Source organism: Cottoperca gobio, chromosome 19 (genome assembly GCF_900634415.1).
Source record: "Cottoperca gobio chromosome 19, fCotGob3.1, whole genome shotgun sequence".
Classification (NCBI taxonomy): Eukaryota; Metazoa; Chordata; class Actinopteri; order Perciformes; family Bovichtidae; genus Cottoperca; species Cottoperca gobio.
The window spans coordinates 11,239,030-11,258,700 of NC_041373.1; the positions used below are offsets into that span (position 1 = coordinate 11,239,030).

Genomic DNA, 19,671 nt, shown 5'->3' on the forward strand with positions numbered 1-19,671 from the left:
AATCCTGATCGCAAGGCCTGCTCATAAATCTGTAAATAATTCAATTGTTTGTATTCCATAAATTTAAATGAGAAACAACAAAGGATGACATTTAATGAAGTTCAGCCCACTAGTCCGTATTACGGGGTGGGTGATATTGAAGAAATCTTATATAAATCAATATAATGTATATTGTTAGAGTACATTTTGAGGACATTTAAATTGAGACACCATTAGTAGATAAACAACCAGATGGGAGTGTTTGTTTTTGGTTAATCTAACAAATTAAATACCTGATAAAACAAGGATACATTTACACCATTACCTCCTACCTGTTAATGCTGAGGATGGATCTGCTGATGATCAGTCTTCCATTCACTGGGTTATGATGGGGAGCTTGTTGTTTTAACCGTTGAGGATTGGGGATGACGATGGCTGGTTGTATGCCAGGTGTTATGTCATGCTGTCACGGATGTGTATTGTTTCATGTGAGCTTGTGTGGAGCGTTTAAAGATATGCTTTACATATTTTTGTAAACATTCAGTTCTGTGTTTCAACTGAACTGGCTGTAAGACAAATGCCCGAAGTATTGATCTGATACCAGTCCTCTTATTTCCCCCAAATGTTAAGTCTGTAAACCTCAGTGTGTGCAACTCTTTATATAAGGTGACATTAGACGAGGGAATGACACTAAAAACTGAATTTGATATGATATTTGACTGTTTTTAACGTGATGCATTTGTTAAGGTCGGTATCGATGCTCATACTGATGTTGTGCATCTCTGAACCTGGTAAACACATTTCTTTCATCTCATGGTGTAGACTGCCATGTCCCAGTCTGGTCATCGCCTAAATAATCTGTTCATACATATTGTATTGTGTTGTACTACTTATTATTAGTGCTGCAATTTTCCATTATTTTCATTATCGATTAATCTGCCCATTATATTCTCTATTGGTCTATAAAATGTCAGAAAATTATGAAAAATGTCCATCCCAGTTTCTCAAAGTCCAAGGTGATCCAATATTTCTGCCTTTGCTGCAAGAAAAATGAACGATCAAAACATTTATAATTTTTCTGTTGATCTACGATTAGATTAATCGACTGATCGTTGCAGCTCTTCTACTTAAAGCTGATTCTAAAATATTTTGTTGACCTTCACTGATTTAAATGGTGGGCCAGATTTGATATCGTCCAGCTTCTCCTCGCTCTCCTGTCAGCATCCAAATCACAACCAGCAGGGGATGTGTGGGAGATGTGGAGACGGTGATCTCGGTAAGGTGTCAGGAGGTTATGGTAGCGGGTGTGTGACACCTCCCCGATACCGAAAAACAGAACACGTGGTGTGAATCAGGATCCGAGGGATCTCCGAGGAGGAGCCAGTTAGCAACGGCTCAGATCCAAGCCTCTACCTTGACAACCAAACAGACCATTTGATCTCAATGCTGAGAAATATCACCTCAGACGGATAGTCTTATCAATGTCGGCCAGACAGTAGCTGCATTAACTTTGACCATGCTCCGTGCCGTGGAGGAATCTGCCCCAACGGACTCCCGAGGGCTCAGAAAACTTGGAAAATGTGTGATTGAATTGCAAATGTTGTTATGCAAATTAGAATATTATCATGGCTGGATTTTCAGAGTGGTTTGCCTCACCTGTCTAATTGGATCAGTGCTCACCTAACAGAGGGGGTGAATAGATATTTGCGGCATGTACATCCACACTGTGCTGAGAATATTTTGTTTTCTAGAAGTTGGGTACAAGCATAGACTGTATATAAGAAGTGGATGTATAGTCACCTTGACTCTATTTTACTCTGAATTGGACCATCATTTACAAAATGAACATCATGCTGCATTGAGGAAGACTTAAAACTAGCAGTTTAGACCATAAACTAATTGGGAAAATGTTTACTAAGGTAATAAATCAAGTGAGATGGAGGGTAATTCTCTCATAGACTTCTATACAATCTGAATTGTTTTTGCAACCAGTGGAGTTGCACTCTGCAGGTCATTAGAAAAAATGCAAGAAAAATAAATGGTAGTTTGCCGCTTGGGTATAAGGTGCAAGGAAATCTTTACCTCATGTAATTCACAACCCCTGAAAAGGCATTGAATGAAGCAGCTCGGTGACATAAGTGGTGTTAATAATAGGCTGAAAGGTGGTGGTGATTGGAGAGGCCCAACTGGGCTCACACAATATAAGGCAGGGTATACTATACTATACTGCAAAGATACTGTATGTACTGTGTATAGAGTATCTATTAGGGCTTCAACTAATCGATTAGTAGATTAATTGTAAACGTAAAAAGGTAAGAAATTGAGAAGAGAAACGCATCTCTCATTTTAGAAGCTAGAACCAGCAAATGTTTGGTTTGTTGCTTGATAAACCAGGTAAACGATTAACTGATTTTCAATGTCTTTGATCCGGTGTGGTTTGAATCGTACCTTATCTGTACGTTGCTTTGGACAAACGTGTCTGTAAATGTAAAAATAAGATTTTTAATGATGATGATTAATCAAACTGATGAATCAATTGACTTATCGATTAATCAACTTGTCATTTCACCACTAGAGTCTGTAAAAAGGTATTCACCCCTCTGATCTTTTCTTGTTTCTTGTTTTACAACTTTGAATCTCAGTAGATTAATTAGTCTTCTCTCCAGATGATCATTCGAGAAAGTCTCTAAAATGTCAAAGTGAAAACATATCTGTTCGTCAGCTTCATTAAAGTTTAATTTATATGCTGTGATTCAAATGTGTTGAACCATAAAAGATGAAAAAGTCACAGTTGGGGGGGAATCATACTTTGTGTACAGACATGAAAGTGGTGTCGATTTTGCCATCTAAAGCCGTGCTCAGGCTACAGGAGTTTTTGGATTGATTCCTGATTCACCCCTCCCGACAATCAGAGGAGAAATCTGGTCTGGGACCTTGGTCGGTACCAATGTTCTGCCCAGATTATCTGGTAATGTGAGGAGTTTACAGATCCAGTTTTAACCCTCCCGTACTGTTTGCAGGGGCCGCCCTGACTATTTCAAACATGTTTAATATTTAGGAGTTAAAATCTGGAAGATTGCGTCAGTACTTTCCTTTTTTCCCGACTTAACTCTCGACAAGAAAGTGAACGAACGTATTTCCAAAAATGTTGAACCTTTTAAAGGTGTAAATTATTATTCAGTTTTGTAATTCTGGACTATTTTATCTTAGCGTTTTGCTTTAGTTTGAAAGAAGAGGTGCACAACATGAACCTGAATGAGGTTTGTGTAGATTCGGCTAGCATAGTTAATGTTTTCCTTCCTCTTCATGTGAATCTCGTCAAAATAATCAAAGCAATGTTGAACCTGATGAGGAGATGTGATGCTGTGAGGAGACAGACAGTCTTTGTTCTGCTCGGTTTGGACTATTCTGTGCTGTACCAGGCAGCGAGGTACACTGTGTGAAATGTGTTTTCAGGGGTTTTATTTGTTTACTAGCTATCTCGGCAAACAGGTGGTGCAGCAAGCAGGAATATTCATTCTGCATCTAAAAACAAAATCACCATGTAGGCTTTACAGAGCTGTGACGGCGGTTTGATTGATCTGACTGGTGTCTAAATTGGACCAGTGTACATATGATTATCCTGCATGAAGACATAATGAGGCAACATCGGAAGGAAGAACAATAAGACCAACAGCTGCAGAGGCATGAGGTGTCGGGATAATCCTCAGCAGGTTATAGGCTGTTATACAAGCTCCATTATGACCGGCGTCAATGTTGAAGCTGTAATCACGGCACACTGCAAATGTCAAGACATCAAATCTCCCGATGCAGATTCCCCCGCATTCACGTTTGCACATAACTCCCCCGCACAAAGCAGGCCTACAGGTTACAAGTGTCCACAAATTAAGCACGGCTGTAATTTGATGACTGCATCTTCCTGAATCAGTTCAAACTCTTGTTTGATGTATTTCTTCGTCCCAACACTTTGCATTCTGGTGCGTTCGGGTGGATCTGCTCAGCGGGAACTCATGTGAACAATACTGTGTTCATTCACGGCCAGATTCACCCATCTCTAAAGAGGGGACTCATTAAAGAGCTGCGCAGCCTTTAAGCCAACCACAGAGGGCTGAGGTTTGCACCTGCTCTACTGCCTGCTACATTTTTAATGAGGGGAAATTGCTACATCGTTCTCAGGTAAATGGCTCCTCAGCTGCTTTGGTTGTCAAGATTAGCACAGAGTTAGGATAAAATACAAGTCATCATCGGCCTTATTGGTGTTTACGAATGAATGTGATAAATGCGATGATTAGATTACATTGAGTGGTTCCTTAAATTTCACCCAAGCCTCACAGTGTGTATCGACATCTTCAATAATAATAATAATAAAGAAAAGGAGAAAGATAACCTTTTATTCACTGTACCTGTATAAGCTTGTGGGCTGCAACTGATTATTATTATCATGACTAAGAGTTTTCAGCCATGTCAGCAGCTCTGTGAGGCTGTACATATGCATAGCAGTGCTTTCAGCTAAATGCTAACGTCAACATGCTCACAATGACAATGCTAACATACTGATGTTTAGCAGGTTCACCATCGTTAGCTAATTATCACTAAACACAAAGTGCAGTGGCTGAATGTTGTTAGTTTTTCATATATTTAGTCATAAACCACAGTATTCGACAAATCATTTATTTTACCTGATTATGTTGCTAGATTAAAAGTTATGGGATCGTCAAAAGTTATGAGAATTCTTCCGATAACATGAACGTGTGTATGTCTGAAAGGTTTCATGGCAACCCATCCGATAGTTGGCAAGACATTTGCCATTGTGAACATGTGAGCATGCCAACGTTAGCATTTAGCTTAAAAGCACTGCTGTGCAAAGTGCAGCCTCAAAGAGCTGCGAGAGCTGCTAGACTTTTGGTCTTGTTTCAATGATGTAATGTCAACAATGAGAAAAACCTCCGCACAATGTGTCCCCTTACTGCTGAAATATTTATTCAGACTAAGTTTTGGTCTGACCGACCCTCATCAGGTATGTATAGAGGTGGTTTAAATAAATATTTCAGCAGTAAACGAGACAATGTGCAGGAGTTTTTCTAATTCTTTTCAAGATTTGCTCTTCCCTCAGACGCTACCTGCAGGTGTGCAGAGTTTCTTTTCTACTTATGTAATGTTAAAAAATGTAATCAACATTCTTAAAGAATAAGACGATGCCTTTAGATTGCATTTTTTGTTTAGAATACAAATACTTTCGATTTACAATGATGTAACAGAAAACTATTATATATTAATAGATATATATATATATATAGTTATATACTATATATTAACTATTCATTTTCTGTTAATCATTTCAGCACACTTCAGACACATATGCACTTAATGGCAACGCATATACGGTAGGACAGCAAGCAGGTTGGAAGAACTAATTAAGCTCTAATAAGCAACTTGATGCTTCAACCAACTATGGATCAGAGTCATTATTTATCCATGCTGCCGTGACTGAGAAAATGGCTATGACCCAGTCGCTGATCCTACATCAACGCAGCTCCTCTGTGAGAGCTCTTAGGAAAATGCAAGACCAGGGTCACACTGTTTTTCTGCTAAACATTATTCTCCTGCATCCTAAGTGACACTGAGCTCTTTTACTTAGCTCAAAGACACGCTGCCAGCTGTGGCTTTTTCTGCTCCTGTCATCAACCTCAGTCATTTATTAGCCTCCCACAGGATTTATGCTCCAGTACTAACAACCAGTGTAATTACGGATGTGACAAATTAGAGCAAGAGGACTGCATGCAATGGTAGAAAATATGATAATTAGGCCTATTTCCAATTAAAAGTGAATGGCAATGTGGGGGTTGAACATTAAGATGTGAGAAACCATAACAGTTAAATGAGCTAATAGCTATCTGTATTTCCTCTGCTGTGTGAATCTACTGCACACTAATGAGATCAAAATGGCAGAAGTGGTGCAAAGAGACACTTTATTGTCCTCTTCGCATTACCATGCATGTCTTTAACTAGGGTTGCATGTTTAGGGGTGTGTGTGTGTGTGTGTGTGGTAGGGGGGGGGGGTAGTTGCTGCGAGTGTTTGGACTGCTCAGATACGATTAACAGTGGAAACAGAGAAGAAAGGAGATCCTGTTGGTTTCCCAACACAAGCGTGGGTGATTCCTAATTGAGTGGAGAGGCTGTTTTGTGTTGTTGCTCCTGTGGAAAAGCTTCACTCGCTGGAAGAAACACTGAGAGGAGCTCAACGGCTGCCTTGAACAGCAGGAAAGCTTTTTCATAAGCGTGTTCCACAGCTTGTCCAAAGACACAAAATCCCTTTCCTTCTTCTATGACAGAGTATAAGGAAGCCACTTGTTGGGATAGGGTAGCACATGTAGTTTAATGTGTTTCATAATGAAGCCTGGCTGCACCTACCACTCCAGTAGCAATGACGACCTGAATTCCATCATTTTTCAGCCGTTAACTTCTCAGTGAGTTGCTGAAATGTCGGGCTGAATAATTAGCTGTTCCAAGGTTCTTCTTCTGGCTCTATTGTTCATGCATTATTTATAGTGGCATCTGCCTGAGAGTTGTCTCTGTACTGGTGAAGCTCCTCTATGCCTTGCTGCAGGCAAAAACGATAAATGCTGCCACTCTGCTTCTCAGTCTGTCTTCATTCATGGCAGTAATGGTGGCACACCCATACTCAATCAATGATCCAGCTCTTAAGCAAACAAACAGAATATCATCGCTTAGGTTGAGTCGATAGTGGAAACTTACAGAGCGTTTGGTTTTTATTGTTTACTGGATCGCATTTTGCTTCTGTCAGTGTGGTTGCTAGGCTTCCTGGGGTACATGAATAGGCTACACAATTGTAACATTAGACAAGAAACAAAAAATCTAGACGTTAACAGTTGTGTATATTTTAATGTATAATTTAAGGTAAGAGACTAATGCAGCCAGTGCACTTTTGGCAGGATGAAAACATGAGGCACTGCATTTTTTGTTGAAGCCTACAATTTTAAAGAAAGAACAGCTTGCTCTGCGTCCTCTAACAACACAGGGTAAAAAGGATGTTAGCTAACAGCTAGTCAGTTGCTTAATGTTAAACCTTAAAATTAGAAAGTAGTTTAGGCTACAGTTTGTTCAGATACGTCGTGCAGCTTGCCGAGGGCGACGTTGAAAGTGAGCTAACGTTGAAGCTTAACCACATGTTGTCTTCAACTTCACTGCCTCTCAATTCATCCAGATGGACAATTGAAAAAAAACCACAAATGACCTTGTCTGCCTGATTTAGTTGATCAAGTTCATCATCTTAGTTAGCATGCTAACGTTTGCTTATTAGCACTAAACACAAAGTACAGCTGAGGGATTGCTAAAGTAATTACAATGTGTCCTGCGGAGGACATGAATGTGAAGTGCTGGACACTTCACTATAAAAACACAAATTTAGTCCTCATGGTGGCGTCCAGAGGAAAAGTCAGAGGATTATCAACGTAAACAGACTTCATCCTCTGGGCACCATGAATGTCTGTAACAAAATTCATGGCAATCAATCAAATAGTTTTTGAGATATTTTCAGCCTGGACCAAACCAACCCTAGCCTGGCTAAAAAGCATAAAGAGGAATTAAAATATAAAGTGTGGCCCAAAAAGATAATAACTAAGTTGAATGTTTATATTAATAAAACACATCTTTATAGGCTATTTGTAAAATATTTGATGTGAGCTGGTGGACTTAAGTTATTCAGATAATTTTAGGTTTTGAAAGAGATAATTGATCTTTCTTGACATTCTTGGTAAGATTTATATGAACTAAAACTGGCTCTTAGAAATTTAAACATAGAAAATACAATATAATATATATATATATATATATATATCATTACAGACACCCATCTGTATTTATTGTCACGTGGAAAATCATCTGCCCCTTGACAGTGACATCTCTATCTGTTCATCTGCAATGACCTTTATTGTTATTGCTCACAGACACAAGGCAGAAAGCTCAGTTTACCCTTCACTGGGTAAACAGTTCAGAACAGGCTTCACCAGCTGAAATCACTCTCTGTTATTTGAGTGGAAATTATTAAACCTGAAGAAAACAAACCCTGCAAACATATATGTGCATAAATTTGCCAGGTAGAAATATATTTAGGCTATCCTGAATATATTCAGATCTGCCTCGGGTGTTTTTATGTTTTTGATAGATGTGTGTTTGAGGTGCCACCATTATGAGTTGTTTTGGACCAAGCTCTGCTAAAGACATGGTTTTAAGCAAACACAGCCATAATGTCCAGTAACAATATGTGTAATAATGCAAAGTGCTCAGGTTCAACATGGCATTGATAGATTCTTTGCTTTAGGCTACAAATCACTCACTGTTCAAACAACAGGGCAAGTACCGTACAATTAGGCCGGGCAGCTAAAAAAACGTTGAGGACATAATCTAGCCTGAGGCGAATCAGCCTCTTCTACTGTCCTTCTATATGTTTGATTTTAACGTTCGACGAGACAGCTTTTTCGTCTCTGGCTTGACTGTCCCAGAACTGCATATGAAGGAGCGGCAAGAGCTGAGCCTCCTCTCTTTATTAACTGACAGAGCAAGAGGGAGGTGTCAAGGACATGCTTGGAAGGGATCCTGTCCGTTCAAGCTACATTTAGTATGTGTGGCATGTGGTGGATGTATTTGTTTGTGTGTGTGTGTGTGTGTGTGTGTGTGTGTGTGTGTGTGTGTGTGTGTGTGTGTGTGTGTGTGTCAGAGAGTGAAACAGAGACTGTTAATTTGTCGAGTTGGCAGAGTAATGGATACGCACTACAAAGTCATATTGAAATGACCTTAATCAAGCAAATCATATATCAGGGATATGGCGCAGAGCTAAAGCGCTAATAGCTTTTTTTTCTCAGTTGAAAAACCCCACAGAATCTCATTTACGTGTGATGTAGTCCTCCCTAAAGCCATAACGTGACATCTCAATGTGGCTCCCGGTTTTACTGTAATATCCCGCTGCCACTGCGGGAGATTAGCATTATCAGCAGCCACAACAACCCAATTTGTTCTCATTGCCATGGCAGACGGGGGGAATTAAATGTAATCAGCCAGCTAGCATATTTAACTTAGCTACCCCTGTGAGCTGTCTCATGCAGATCCCTGCGGCATTTCAACTGTGCTGGTTATCATCATTATCTTCTCTTAACCATGCTGCTGGTCTCTAAACTCATGTGTCTGACAGTTGTAAAAGAGCTCTGTAGCTTCAATGGACAAGGCATCGGAGTCTAATTAATTCAAACAGCAGGCGTAGAAACTTTGGAAACAGCAAATACAATAATAATCGCAAGCACAGATAGATGATGGTAAAATTATATTGTAATGATAAGTTTTGGAGATTTGCTGAACACACTTTCCGACAATGCACTACAGCACGCTCAAATGGTTACAAAGCTGCAAAGTACAACAACAATCTTCAGATCAGGTAAAATAAATGACTGCCGTTATTTTGTATTTTTGTCAACAAAAACCAAGAAAAGGCCAAAATCAACAATGTGTCTCTTAATACTTACCGACTTTCCTACTTTCTGTGGCACTAGAAGACATACTGAAGACATAAATCTTTATAGTTTCATTCATTTTCCAAGATAGCTGGGTAGGCTACTGTAGTTTATAGCAAATCTTACTCAAGCAGGAGTAAAAACAGCATTTCTTGGGGACTACTTTCAGTGGTCTATTAATACACATTTAGTGCGCTGGTGAGGATTTTATGGCAGTGTTCTTCTTCCAGAGGCTAACACACACTGTTCCTTCTTCTGGTGTTGTGCCCACTGACACTAACAATTGACCAAACAGAGCTTTATAGGCGGGATAAAGAATGTGGATGTTATCATCCGTCGTAGCTAGCTAGCCACCTAGCTACATCCACAGAAAATAACAACAGAAAAAATGGCCTCTGTAATTTAAGTAGTAAAACTTTCACGGCTTGTTTTTCTCCCCGGGGAAACAGTCAGTTTGTCAGAGTCTATTGAAGTGGGATTTATTTTCTTAGATCCCAACACCAAACAAGATTTAAGGTCATTAATTTATTTATGTATGCTGATAACCTTTGTGTTTGCAGATCAATACTGATGAGTCTAGCGACTAAAAAGTGAAAATAGCACGCTGGCATTTTATTTCTGAGCAGCCACATGCTTCAGCTTGTCTTATTATGTTTTTTTTCCTGCTAATATTGTATGCAGAAGCAGCATGGCTCAGCACTGTAAAGGCGACCCTACATAAGCTGCAAGCTCCCTGGGGCATCTAAGTGGAGCTCAACCTGAAGGTTCGCCTCTTCTCTTTCTGCTTCTTTGTTTTGCAAATGGAAAGGGGTGGGGGGTGGAGGGGGGGGGGGGGGGAGCGATAAGATGCTGCAAAGACTCAGCCGTTCCAGGGTTCTGCTTGGCTCAGCAGTGGAGTTCAGCAGAATCCATTTTTCTACATCCGCGCCTTCCTCCTCCTCTCCAATTACTGCATCTCTCTCCTTGATTCAACTGTGGAGTCTGCTACAGCAAAGCGAGCCCGGCCACTGTTTGACGTGTCACTTCATCAGTGAATTTGGAGACCACTGCTAACGGGCTCCTGAGAACAGAAAAGGTTCATTTCTGTGATGCAATTTTTGGAAATGTGGTTTTATTAGCTGAAGGCAGCAGCTTAGAAGAAAAGCTTTCTCATCAGTAGGTTTTAATGTGTTCAGATTCTTGTTTAAGGTTGAGACTCTTTTATGTTAACTGCACATAAACCAGCCTGTGACTTGATAGAAAGTGTCATTGCCAGCTAGTGAAATCATTTGCATTCTTAGGCAAGAGCCAAACTCCCCAGTCAGCCTGATCATTTCTGCATTTCAGCGCAAATGTTTCAGATGGATGCACGCTTGACAGTTGGTTTCTCCGTGGCTCGGGCAGAGAGACGTGCCCTTCAAGTGTGCAGAGATGGCTGCAGAATGTGCTCCGTACTGTACTGCATTGCAGGCAGGCGTCTTACCTTGTGAAACAACATGTGTCCTTCGCCTGCAGGAGCCCCGAGCACTCTCGCTCAGATGATCAATTTGATCCAGCTCTGTGTTGCTGGGCTGCGACTTAATCCCGTAATGCTCCAGTGTTTTGTAGCAATCGAGACACCCCCAATTTTTCTCTGTGGGTTTCTTATTTCATCTCTAGAGAGTGATGAAAAATCTCATGCTTCTGTCATCTACACACAGCATGTAATCACCTTAAACAGTCTGTAATACGATCGTGGATCATGTCAACGTCTGTCAGAGCGAATACGGTGTAGAAATTTCAGACCTGTCACGGTTCAATAAGAGTAAACCGAGGAGTAACAGACGTAGGAAGCACATACGTTTGGTGTGTGGAATCAAAGAAGATGTGGAAAATATGTCCTTACAGCTGTTTCTGCTTAATTTCTGCTTCACATTCAAGTGTAAATGCATTGTTTTGCCACTCTAAAGCCAGTGGGTTCAGGCCGAAAGACACACAGCGTCATTTTGGAACACTCTAATGCATTTCTAAGTGGTTCAATCTGCGGTGGGTCTGCACCATTAGTGTCTCTCCCATTTCTCCGCCGTTTTCAAAAACGGCAGGGTACAAACAGAGCAAGACATTGCCTCCACATCTCAGGCCCCGGCACGTTGAATCGGAGCACCATAATGACACGGTAAAGGCAACATGCACTCCCGCCGCTCCTTGGTAACTACAGAGACATGGAGAGGGGGATGTAGATTCACAACAGCCTCCGCATGTGTGCCCTTTAGCAGCAATTTATAGTAGTTAGGGAGATGTAGCTAATTTGGCTACATTAATCAGGCAAAGCACATTACTGTGCAAGTGACCGGCCGGGGGAATGATGAGCTGACAATGTCCTGCCAGTCAGAGAGGCAGACACACCTCGGTGATCCCATAAGATGATACAGCCCGTGCCCAGAGCCGAGCAATCATCTGAGGAAAGCCTCTCGGAGGTCTTCATTCATTACAGACATGACCCGGATCACCAGTCCATCCATCAGCCTGTGTTTATCCAGTCGCTGCCAGAGAAAATGACTTCATGAAGCCAGATAAATGACAACTGGAGGAAATGCAAAATGTCCAGATCATCATTTAACCTCTATCTCATATCCTGCTGCGTAAGTGATGTCTTGACTGCAGATATTGTCCTCAGAATATCAATAAGGAATATTGCGGAGGATGGAGCGTGCAGGTTATTGCCCTGAGAAAGAGGGATTTCATCTGTTAAGTAGATTTTCTGAACTAAAACTCTTTAAATGTGTGTGTGAGTTCAGCAATCTTGGGTTTTGAAGATGCATCAACATTTTGTTTGCTGTTGAGACTGTTGACAAAGCTGTTGGCAGCCATGATTTTTAGATTTTTAATACATTTTGCAATATCACATGGTTGATATGTGCACTTGTCATCTAAATTTGGTTGCATTGGTTTAAGAGATAGAGCAGTCAAAAAGTCCGTAAAAGTTTGGAAGCCAATTTTCTAATTTCTTTAAATAACTTGTTTTGTTTTATTGGACTCAAGTCCAGACATGATGTCTTATTTTGTCAGTCCAAAACCCAAAGATAGTCACTTTAATATAATATAAAACCTAGAAAACCAGGAAATATCCATATTTGAGAGGCTAAAAACAGCATTAGCCATTTTTGCATGAAAAATTACTTTAATGATTAATAGATGATCAACATAGTTGGCGATTATTTTTCTGTCAACTAATCGATTAGTTGACTTATGGTTCCAGCTAATCGGCAGCTTATGGCTTCATATTTACTGTACAGAGAGTGGCATCAATCTTTGTGTATAAAAACTCTCCTCCAGAAATCCTCTAATCCTAACCTTTTCATTGGAATAGGCTGTTTGGATACATAATCCGTAGATAAAGAACCAATCCATAAAACATATGATCTGAATTAGATTAGGAAATATGATGTTCTGTGATCAAACAGGATCTTATCATCATATCAGCTGTAGATGAGATTACTCTGATCGTTATCTGATGTACAATATGTGTGTGTGTGTGTGTGTGTGTGTGTGTGTGTGTGTGTGTGTGTGTGTGTGTGTGTGTGTAGGTGTTACCACCTTGGTATTATTTCAAATGTTTCCTCCATTTCCAGCCCTCTCTTTACAGCAGACGTGAGGTGTGTGAGCTGAGGTTGAGGGTTGGATTTGTGTATGTATGTGTCCTCTAGAAACCCAGACTGTACAGATCCTGTCACATTACAGGGACAGATGAGCTGCGGTGACAGAGCGAGCGGGCTGCATGCACGTGATGGATCATTGCAGCAGGGCGAGGAGATGCAGATTTTCACAGTGACATGTCTGTTACTCTGCGAGCATTTCTCCGGCAAGCTGAAGTGAGGTTGTGCTCCGGCAGCTCTCAGCTCCAACACTCGGAAGCCAACAAGCTTCTCTTCGACATTTCTGCTTGTTTTGTTTTAGTTTTTTTCTTCTTAGATGGATACTCCCTAGTTTACATTCTGGGTTAGAGCTGTCGAACATGCACGGCGTCGTCTTTGAATTGAACTTGACCTCCAACGGTTCAGCGGTGGATGTGTGAACACTACAGATGGCTCATCAGCACTTTTTTAGATACCGATTACACAACACGGAGTATCTGATAATACTAATGCTAATCCAGTACTCGTTCTTTCTTCTTCTACTAAGATGTTTATCAGCTATAATTTGCTGAAGCATTATATTCTATGATACTTACATTTGTAATATGACAGCCTGGAGTGCCATGGAAACAAAGTAAAGATATCAGAAACATGTTTCGAGATCCAAACATTGGCAGCATGTATCAAGGGTTTGTAGCAAGGAGTCGACTTGGAGTCTTCGGCTGTCAGACTCGACTTACTTGAGACTTTAATACCTAAAGACTGGACTTGATTTGAGACTTGAAAGCAAAAAGCTGAGTAGAAAACCATAAGACTTGAAGCATCCAACACTGATGCTGTCCATGAAAATGTTCATATTTCATACATTTGAGGTCATGTGATATACATATCTACCCAGCTCAGTATCCATAGGAATTGTGAACCCTATAACCCTATAACCCCATAAACCCTTAACCAAGTGTTTTAGTTGCCTAACCACACCATACCCAAAACATAGTTTATTTGCCATAACCAGAATCTTCCCCTAACTTTAGCCATACCGTAGATGCCATTCCCAGATATTGTAGAAGGCTCCAATTTCTTTAAACGTTGACGTGTAATCCATTGTTTTGCAGAATTGTCCTCTCGACTTTCTTGCCTGTCTAGGCCACCTTGACATCCCTAGTGTTTTATGTTTTTCTGGTATCCGATCCAGTGTTTTTGCTAGTATCAATCCAATACTGAATATTGGATTGGAGCGTCCCTCGCTAGCTCACTTCAACTGCAGAGCAATTTCCTTGCACAACACGACACAGACATGCAGTTAAATGGTTTAAGAGTCAACTTACCCCTGCGGCTGTCATGCAGAGCTGGGATGTGTATGAACATTTTGGTGTCAGTGCTCAGGACGGGTGTGTGCAAGTGGGAGACGTTGGGGTTGGGTGGTTCAGGGTTATCGGGGGTATTTATGTCACCAGCAGACGGGGCTCGGTCGAGGTGAAATAGACGTTAACTCGGAGGAGTGCAGTCAGGCTTGTGGCCAAACGCTGTCAGCCTAATACCAGCAAGCAGTCCAGGAGGAGCAGGCGCAGCATCTGGATAGTCAAGCTCTATTAGCCTCCCAGCTCTGTTTTACACCGGCTGCGATACAGCCTTGTTGACAAATGGCAGAAGAGGTGATGTGTGTGATATGAATCACATAACTCAGGGGACCTCCACCATGAATGCCATACCTCTTTGCTCCCTGATCCGTCCCTCCCTCTTGTCTGGGCTTGATGTGAACTGTAGCAGCAGCCTGCCTGGGATTCAGTGGGACAGCATTAGCTCTCAACCTTGGTGAAGGACTAAGTGCAGCCTCAGCCTGGTGTCCTTGCTGTCACACTGCTGCTGGGAGAAGATAAGCACTCCAGCCTTTAGGACACGCTGTAGGACTCCCACTGGCCCCTGCAGCGCTGTGAGCTGGGTAATTGCAGAAGCACTGTGCGAATAATTAATTAAGTAATCGTTACATTGCGATGCGTGACAAGCTGCAGTTGTATCATTGATAATCAGGGCGGTCGTTTTGTGGGATTTTATGATTTTATGATTTTTTCCAGTATTTACCAAAGCAGATTCTGCGGCTGATATAAGGGCTTAGCAATTATTTTGGCTTTCTTCATACTGCGGTGTCAATCTGTGAGTTCAGTGTTACAGGTATAACCTTAAAAATGCCATGCAGTGAAGAAAGAAGAAGTCATTTTATTTGGCAGTGTTTACATTTCAAATGTCATATTTAAAGTTCATTTTTCTTCTTCTCATGTCACAGAAATCCAGCAGATTTGGAAGATAACAAACAGAGATACTGCCTCTCGTATATGTAACACCTGGATATCTTCACTGCTACAGAATAAACACTTACCTCTAAGAAACAGACTCCGAGGTGAAATCTCGAGTTCTGCTGCGGCTCGACGATGAATTCTTGCTTTTGCCTTTTAAATCCTTTCTCTGGCATTTTTGGTTCGCCTTGTGCGGCCTGTAAATTGTTCATTGTGATATATTAAGTAGACAGGTATGGCTGTGTGCGTGTGTGTGTACAAGAATTAGGTTTATTTACTGGGTTGAGTTGCTGAAATAAACCATGGAGCGCTATATTTCTCTCCAACACACAGTTGAATGATGAAACACACAGGCAGAGGCTGCGGTGGGTATTGATGTGTAATGCCCTTGGACCAAAGCCAAGACGGTGAAACGGAATGAAAGAAAAGCAGTCACTCCCCTGTTAACTCAAGGTTATACTTTACAGGAGCTATATCTGTCCCTGTTGTCAATGGTACGCTTAGTAAATGTGGTCCGTGTGCCTGGTGCAACCATAAAAAACATCTAAATCACATCTGCCCATTGACTTTGAAGATTCCCAACAATTTGCCTGTATTTTTCCAAGGCCTATGCACTATGTCATAGCTTATCCACAACTTCTGAGCTGGCAGGGGGCTGGCGTTTGGCAGTTGCTTGTAAACACAGCCACAGAATGGGCCCTTAGCGATCGGGACGACTGCCAGCTCATAGAAGTGGCAGCAGATCATCCTCGCTTAATAGGCGCTCATAATCCTCTGTGAATGTCTTATGTTGTCCCCCGAGAGGAGCGAGACTAAGGCATGTATTTGCAATCAGTGTGCATTAAGGGCTGACAGTTTAACTGCTGCCATAACTGTAATAAACCAACCCACTGTTTACATGTTGAATGGAAGCAAAATGAGAACTTTTTTATCACTAACAATGGCTCTCTCTTTCTTTCTCCCCTGCTGCTGCCACAGGAAGTCGAGGTTAGTGTCTCTTTTGTACAATGGTCTGTCTTTCTTTTGACGTCTCTTTTTAGCTGAACTCTCGGCGTTTACACCAGTAAGAGATCATCTTGGCTAAAGCACAAAAAATACATATAATAAGTCATTATCTAGAAATGTGTCTTTGACTACAAAGGACATTAGGAATAATAACATGTAAAACACTAGAAGGGCACTCAGAGGGCACAAACCTCCACCAAGGCCGTTTCCATAGGTCAAAAAATAATGCATGTATCCGCCCTGTGTTTCGGATCCGCTCCAGAATTGCAGCCAAACACAACCTCCTTAGCGGAGGTTATAAATGACATCTACAATTACAGCCAAATGCAAATGAAATCTTCCTAGAAAATATAAAGTAAAGTATATTTATATTAAAAGAATATGCAGTATGGTTCATAAATCGAAATGTATTCTTCTTGTTAGACTCAAAACGGTCAATTCACTTCAATATAAACACAATAACTATCCCTTTAACTCCTCACCCTGTGCACAGTATTTAAGATGCCTTCGGCTATACTTGTTCAGCTTGACTTGAGAGCTCAGTCTTCGCGTCCCCTGAGCAGAATAAGACCGAGCTAAACTGAACAGACCTGATCCTCAGGGTCTTCTCTGGGCCTCGTGCCGAGTAGTAACCGCTTTATAGTTGATCCTCTGTCCTGACACTGAGAGAAATGGGTCAGAATGGATACAGCAGGGGGACGCAGAATTTTTATTATCGTTCCAGCGCAACCCCGCCAGGGACGCAATCTAAAAACCAGAGTTAGTTAGCAAATATTCCCTCTGCAACAGTGCAGGAGCTAAGATAGTCTCAGCCTTTATATGAGATATATTTAAGCTCTCAGTCTTGCCTTGTGCAGTTCACTTAATGTTAGAGGCTACATCAACAACAACAACAACCGCAATAATTATAACACAACAGTTTAACACTTTGGGAAATATGCCTACTCACTTTCTTTCCTGAGATCAATACCACTCTCATGCCAGAGCTAGCAGCTGCTTAGCTTAGCTTAGCACAAAGACTGGAAACAGGTGAAAACAGCTAGCCTGGTTTTCTAGAAATCAAGCGAACTGAATAGGTGGTGAATAAAAACGGTGACATAAATTGACAAAATGTAACTTTAACCTTGGGTTGAAATGATTGTTATGATAATTCTAAATCTTCCTTCATTATTTATACTCTTCTGAATTCTCATTAAGCATGAGTGCGAGGGCACATTTCCTCCATTATGTTTCTGAAAATGAATAATAAAATCCATTAATGAAAATATATTTTCTTTCCAGGATGACTACATCAAAAACATGGAGGAGAACATTGGCTCTGATGAAAGTAAGTCTGATTTTATATCTGAGAATATTTTCTATGCACACATGATGAGGATATCTGTGTTATTCCACCTACAGCAGAGTTTATGATGCTGTAATATATGCAGAGACGGTTTGTAAAGACTTTTAATATTTAAATGGATTTACTTAAATGGACAGTTCTACCGCGAAGAAAAAAAACATGCTGTATTTCAGATTCTACCGGCATAATCACTGCTAAGTGCTGTTCGCCTTTATACATCTGCTCTAGACAATGAATTAGTGCGGTGCACATTATCGAAACGCCAGCTTTTCTTAATTGCAGCAGTAGTCTAAGGTCATCCAGCGTGTGGTGAGTGCCGGTCTGGAGTGTCGCGGCTCGTGGAGGGTAGGAACACAGTTGTGATTCAGGTTTGAGCCTTCGGTCGGATCCATTAGTTTTAAAAGCCAGCTATAATTGCCTTTGTTGCTGAGGGCTCAACTCCGAACTCCCACCAGGCTCCATTTACCTCCATGTGGTCTGTTTCTAGTCGGGGAAAAAAATCGCACTGAAAATCAGCTGTGGAGGAGGAATGGAGGCTATGTGAAGTAAAATTAACTGAAATTAAAAATTATATCACAAAAGCAATAACAGAGGGCAAACATTTTTAAATCTTCCAAATGTTGTGATAAAAAGAAAAATCCTAGTATTGAGAGCAGCATTTGAAACATTTAACAGTGTGACTTTCTAGGGGACAATGTGCTGGATGCTGGTTGTAGGAAATGTATAGTTTCCCAGAAAGCTGTTGATGGTGTGAAACCTGACTGCCCAGCTGTGGTTTGAACACAGTCGCTGTAGAAAGCTTGAGAACTGCCACTAGAGGACATTGTACCTGAGGTAACGTGCTTTAACTGAAGTCTAAAGAAAATCTATATTTTTATATTAACAGTATCTACTTGTATGTGAAGGAGGTCGCTTCTAGTAATAGACCCTGGCATAAGTGTCACACAACTTTGCAATTTCCCTCAGCTCTACAGAGCGTTTTCTTAGCTCATTGTTTTGCTATTACAGCCCGCTGCTTTGAACACTCACTGCTCTCATCAGCGCTGCTTTCAGAGAAAAAGCTCTTAAAACTCACTGCATGCTACCAGAACAGCAGCAAACAGCAGACAGTCAAAGTACACGACTAGCTGGTGAGTATTGTGAAGAATTTAGAAGCTAAATAGGTAGAGTAAAGCGAAACAGCGCTAAAAGCAGAGTGAATACTGGACATCCATCAGGTGGCCAAAACCACGATTTTTAAAATGACTGCTGATGTAAAATTATGTATTTTATTATCTGGGGAAAATTCTGCACCTGTTAATTCATTTAAATCCAATAATGGATAAATACAAGTGTATCGTTATTAAATCACCTGTAGCTATAAATAATAGTTGTAAATATATATGTTTAAAAAGAATATTAGAAGTCCAATGGAGGCAAACAGCTGATGAGTAAATGATGAGGTGTCAGAATGTATTCAGCATTTTGTTCACAATATGACCTATATTTGATCATACATGCAAGTAGCCTGTATATGTATAGATATTGATTTTTATTATTATATATATTACATAATATATATATATTTAAATTTAAATATTTGGCTGCAGTTCAGCTGAACCTTTGCACACTGGACTAATCATGCAGCTGTGCAACTGAACTGCGGAATAAGCTAGTCACGCGCTAACCCCTCTATGGCAGGGGGTAATGAAGTATGAATCATCTCACAGCTCAGGTTTTAAAGATACGATTAATACCCGTTATTCATGCACATGTTAGCCAATGTAGCAGGGCCTTAGGGTTAGCAGTGTGTTGCTGCTGCAAGGTGAGTGTGGGAGGTCGGCCGTAGCACCACACCCACACTGCCTCACTTAAAAGACTTTGAAGACTTGCCTCAAAAGAGAAAGATGTGAGAAGACACAGCTCCAGACGTTATCCCACTCATCTGTTCT

General features: G+C 40.9%; 1 protein-coding gene across 1 annotated transcript in view; it reads left to right on the forward strand.

The window, feature by feature from the left end:
* Positions 1-19,671, forward strand: part of LOC115024156 (testican-2) — a 37,998-nt gene that overhangs the window by 1,153 nt on the left and 17,174 nt on the right. The window contains exons 2-3 of the mRNA XM_029455483.1: positions 16,369-16,377; positions 17,677-17,722. Coding sequence (XP_029311343.1) covers positions 16,369-16,377; positions 17,677-17,722 — 55 coding nt within the window. The remainder of the gene's footprint in view (positions 1-16,368; positions 16,378-17,676; positions 17,723-19,671) is intronic.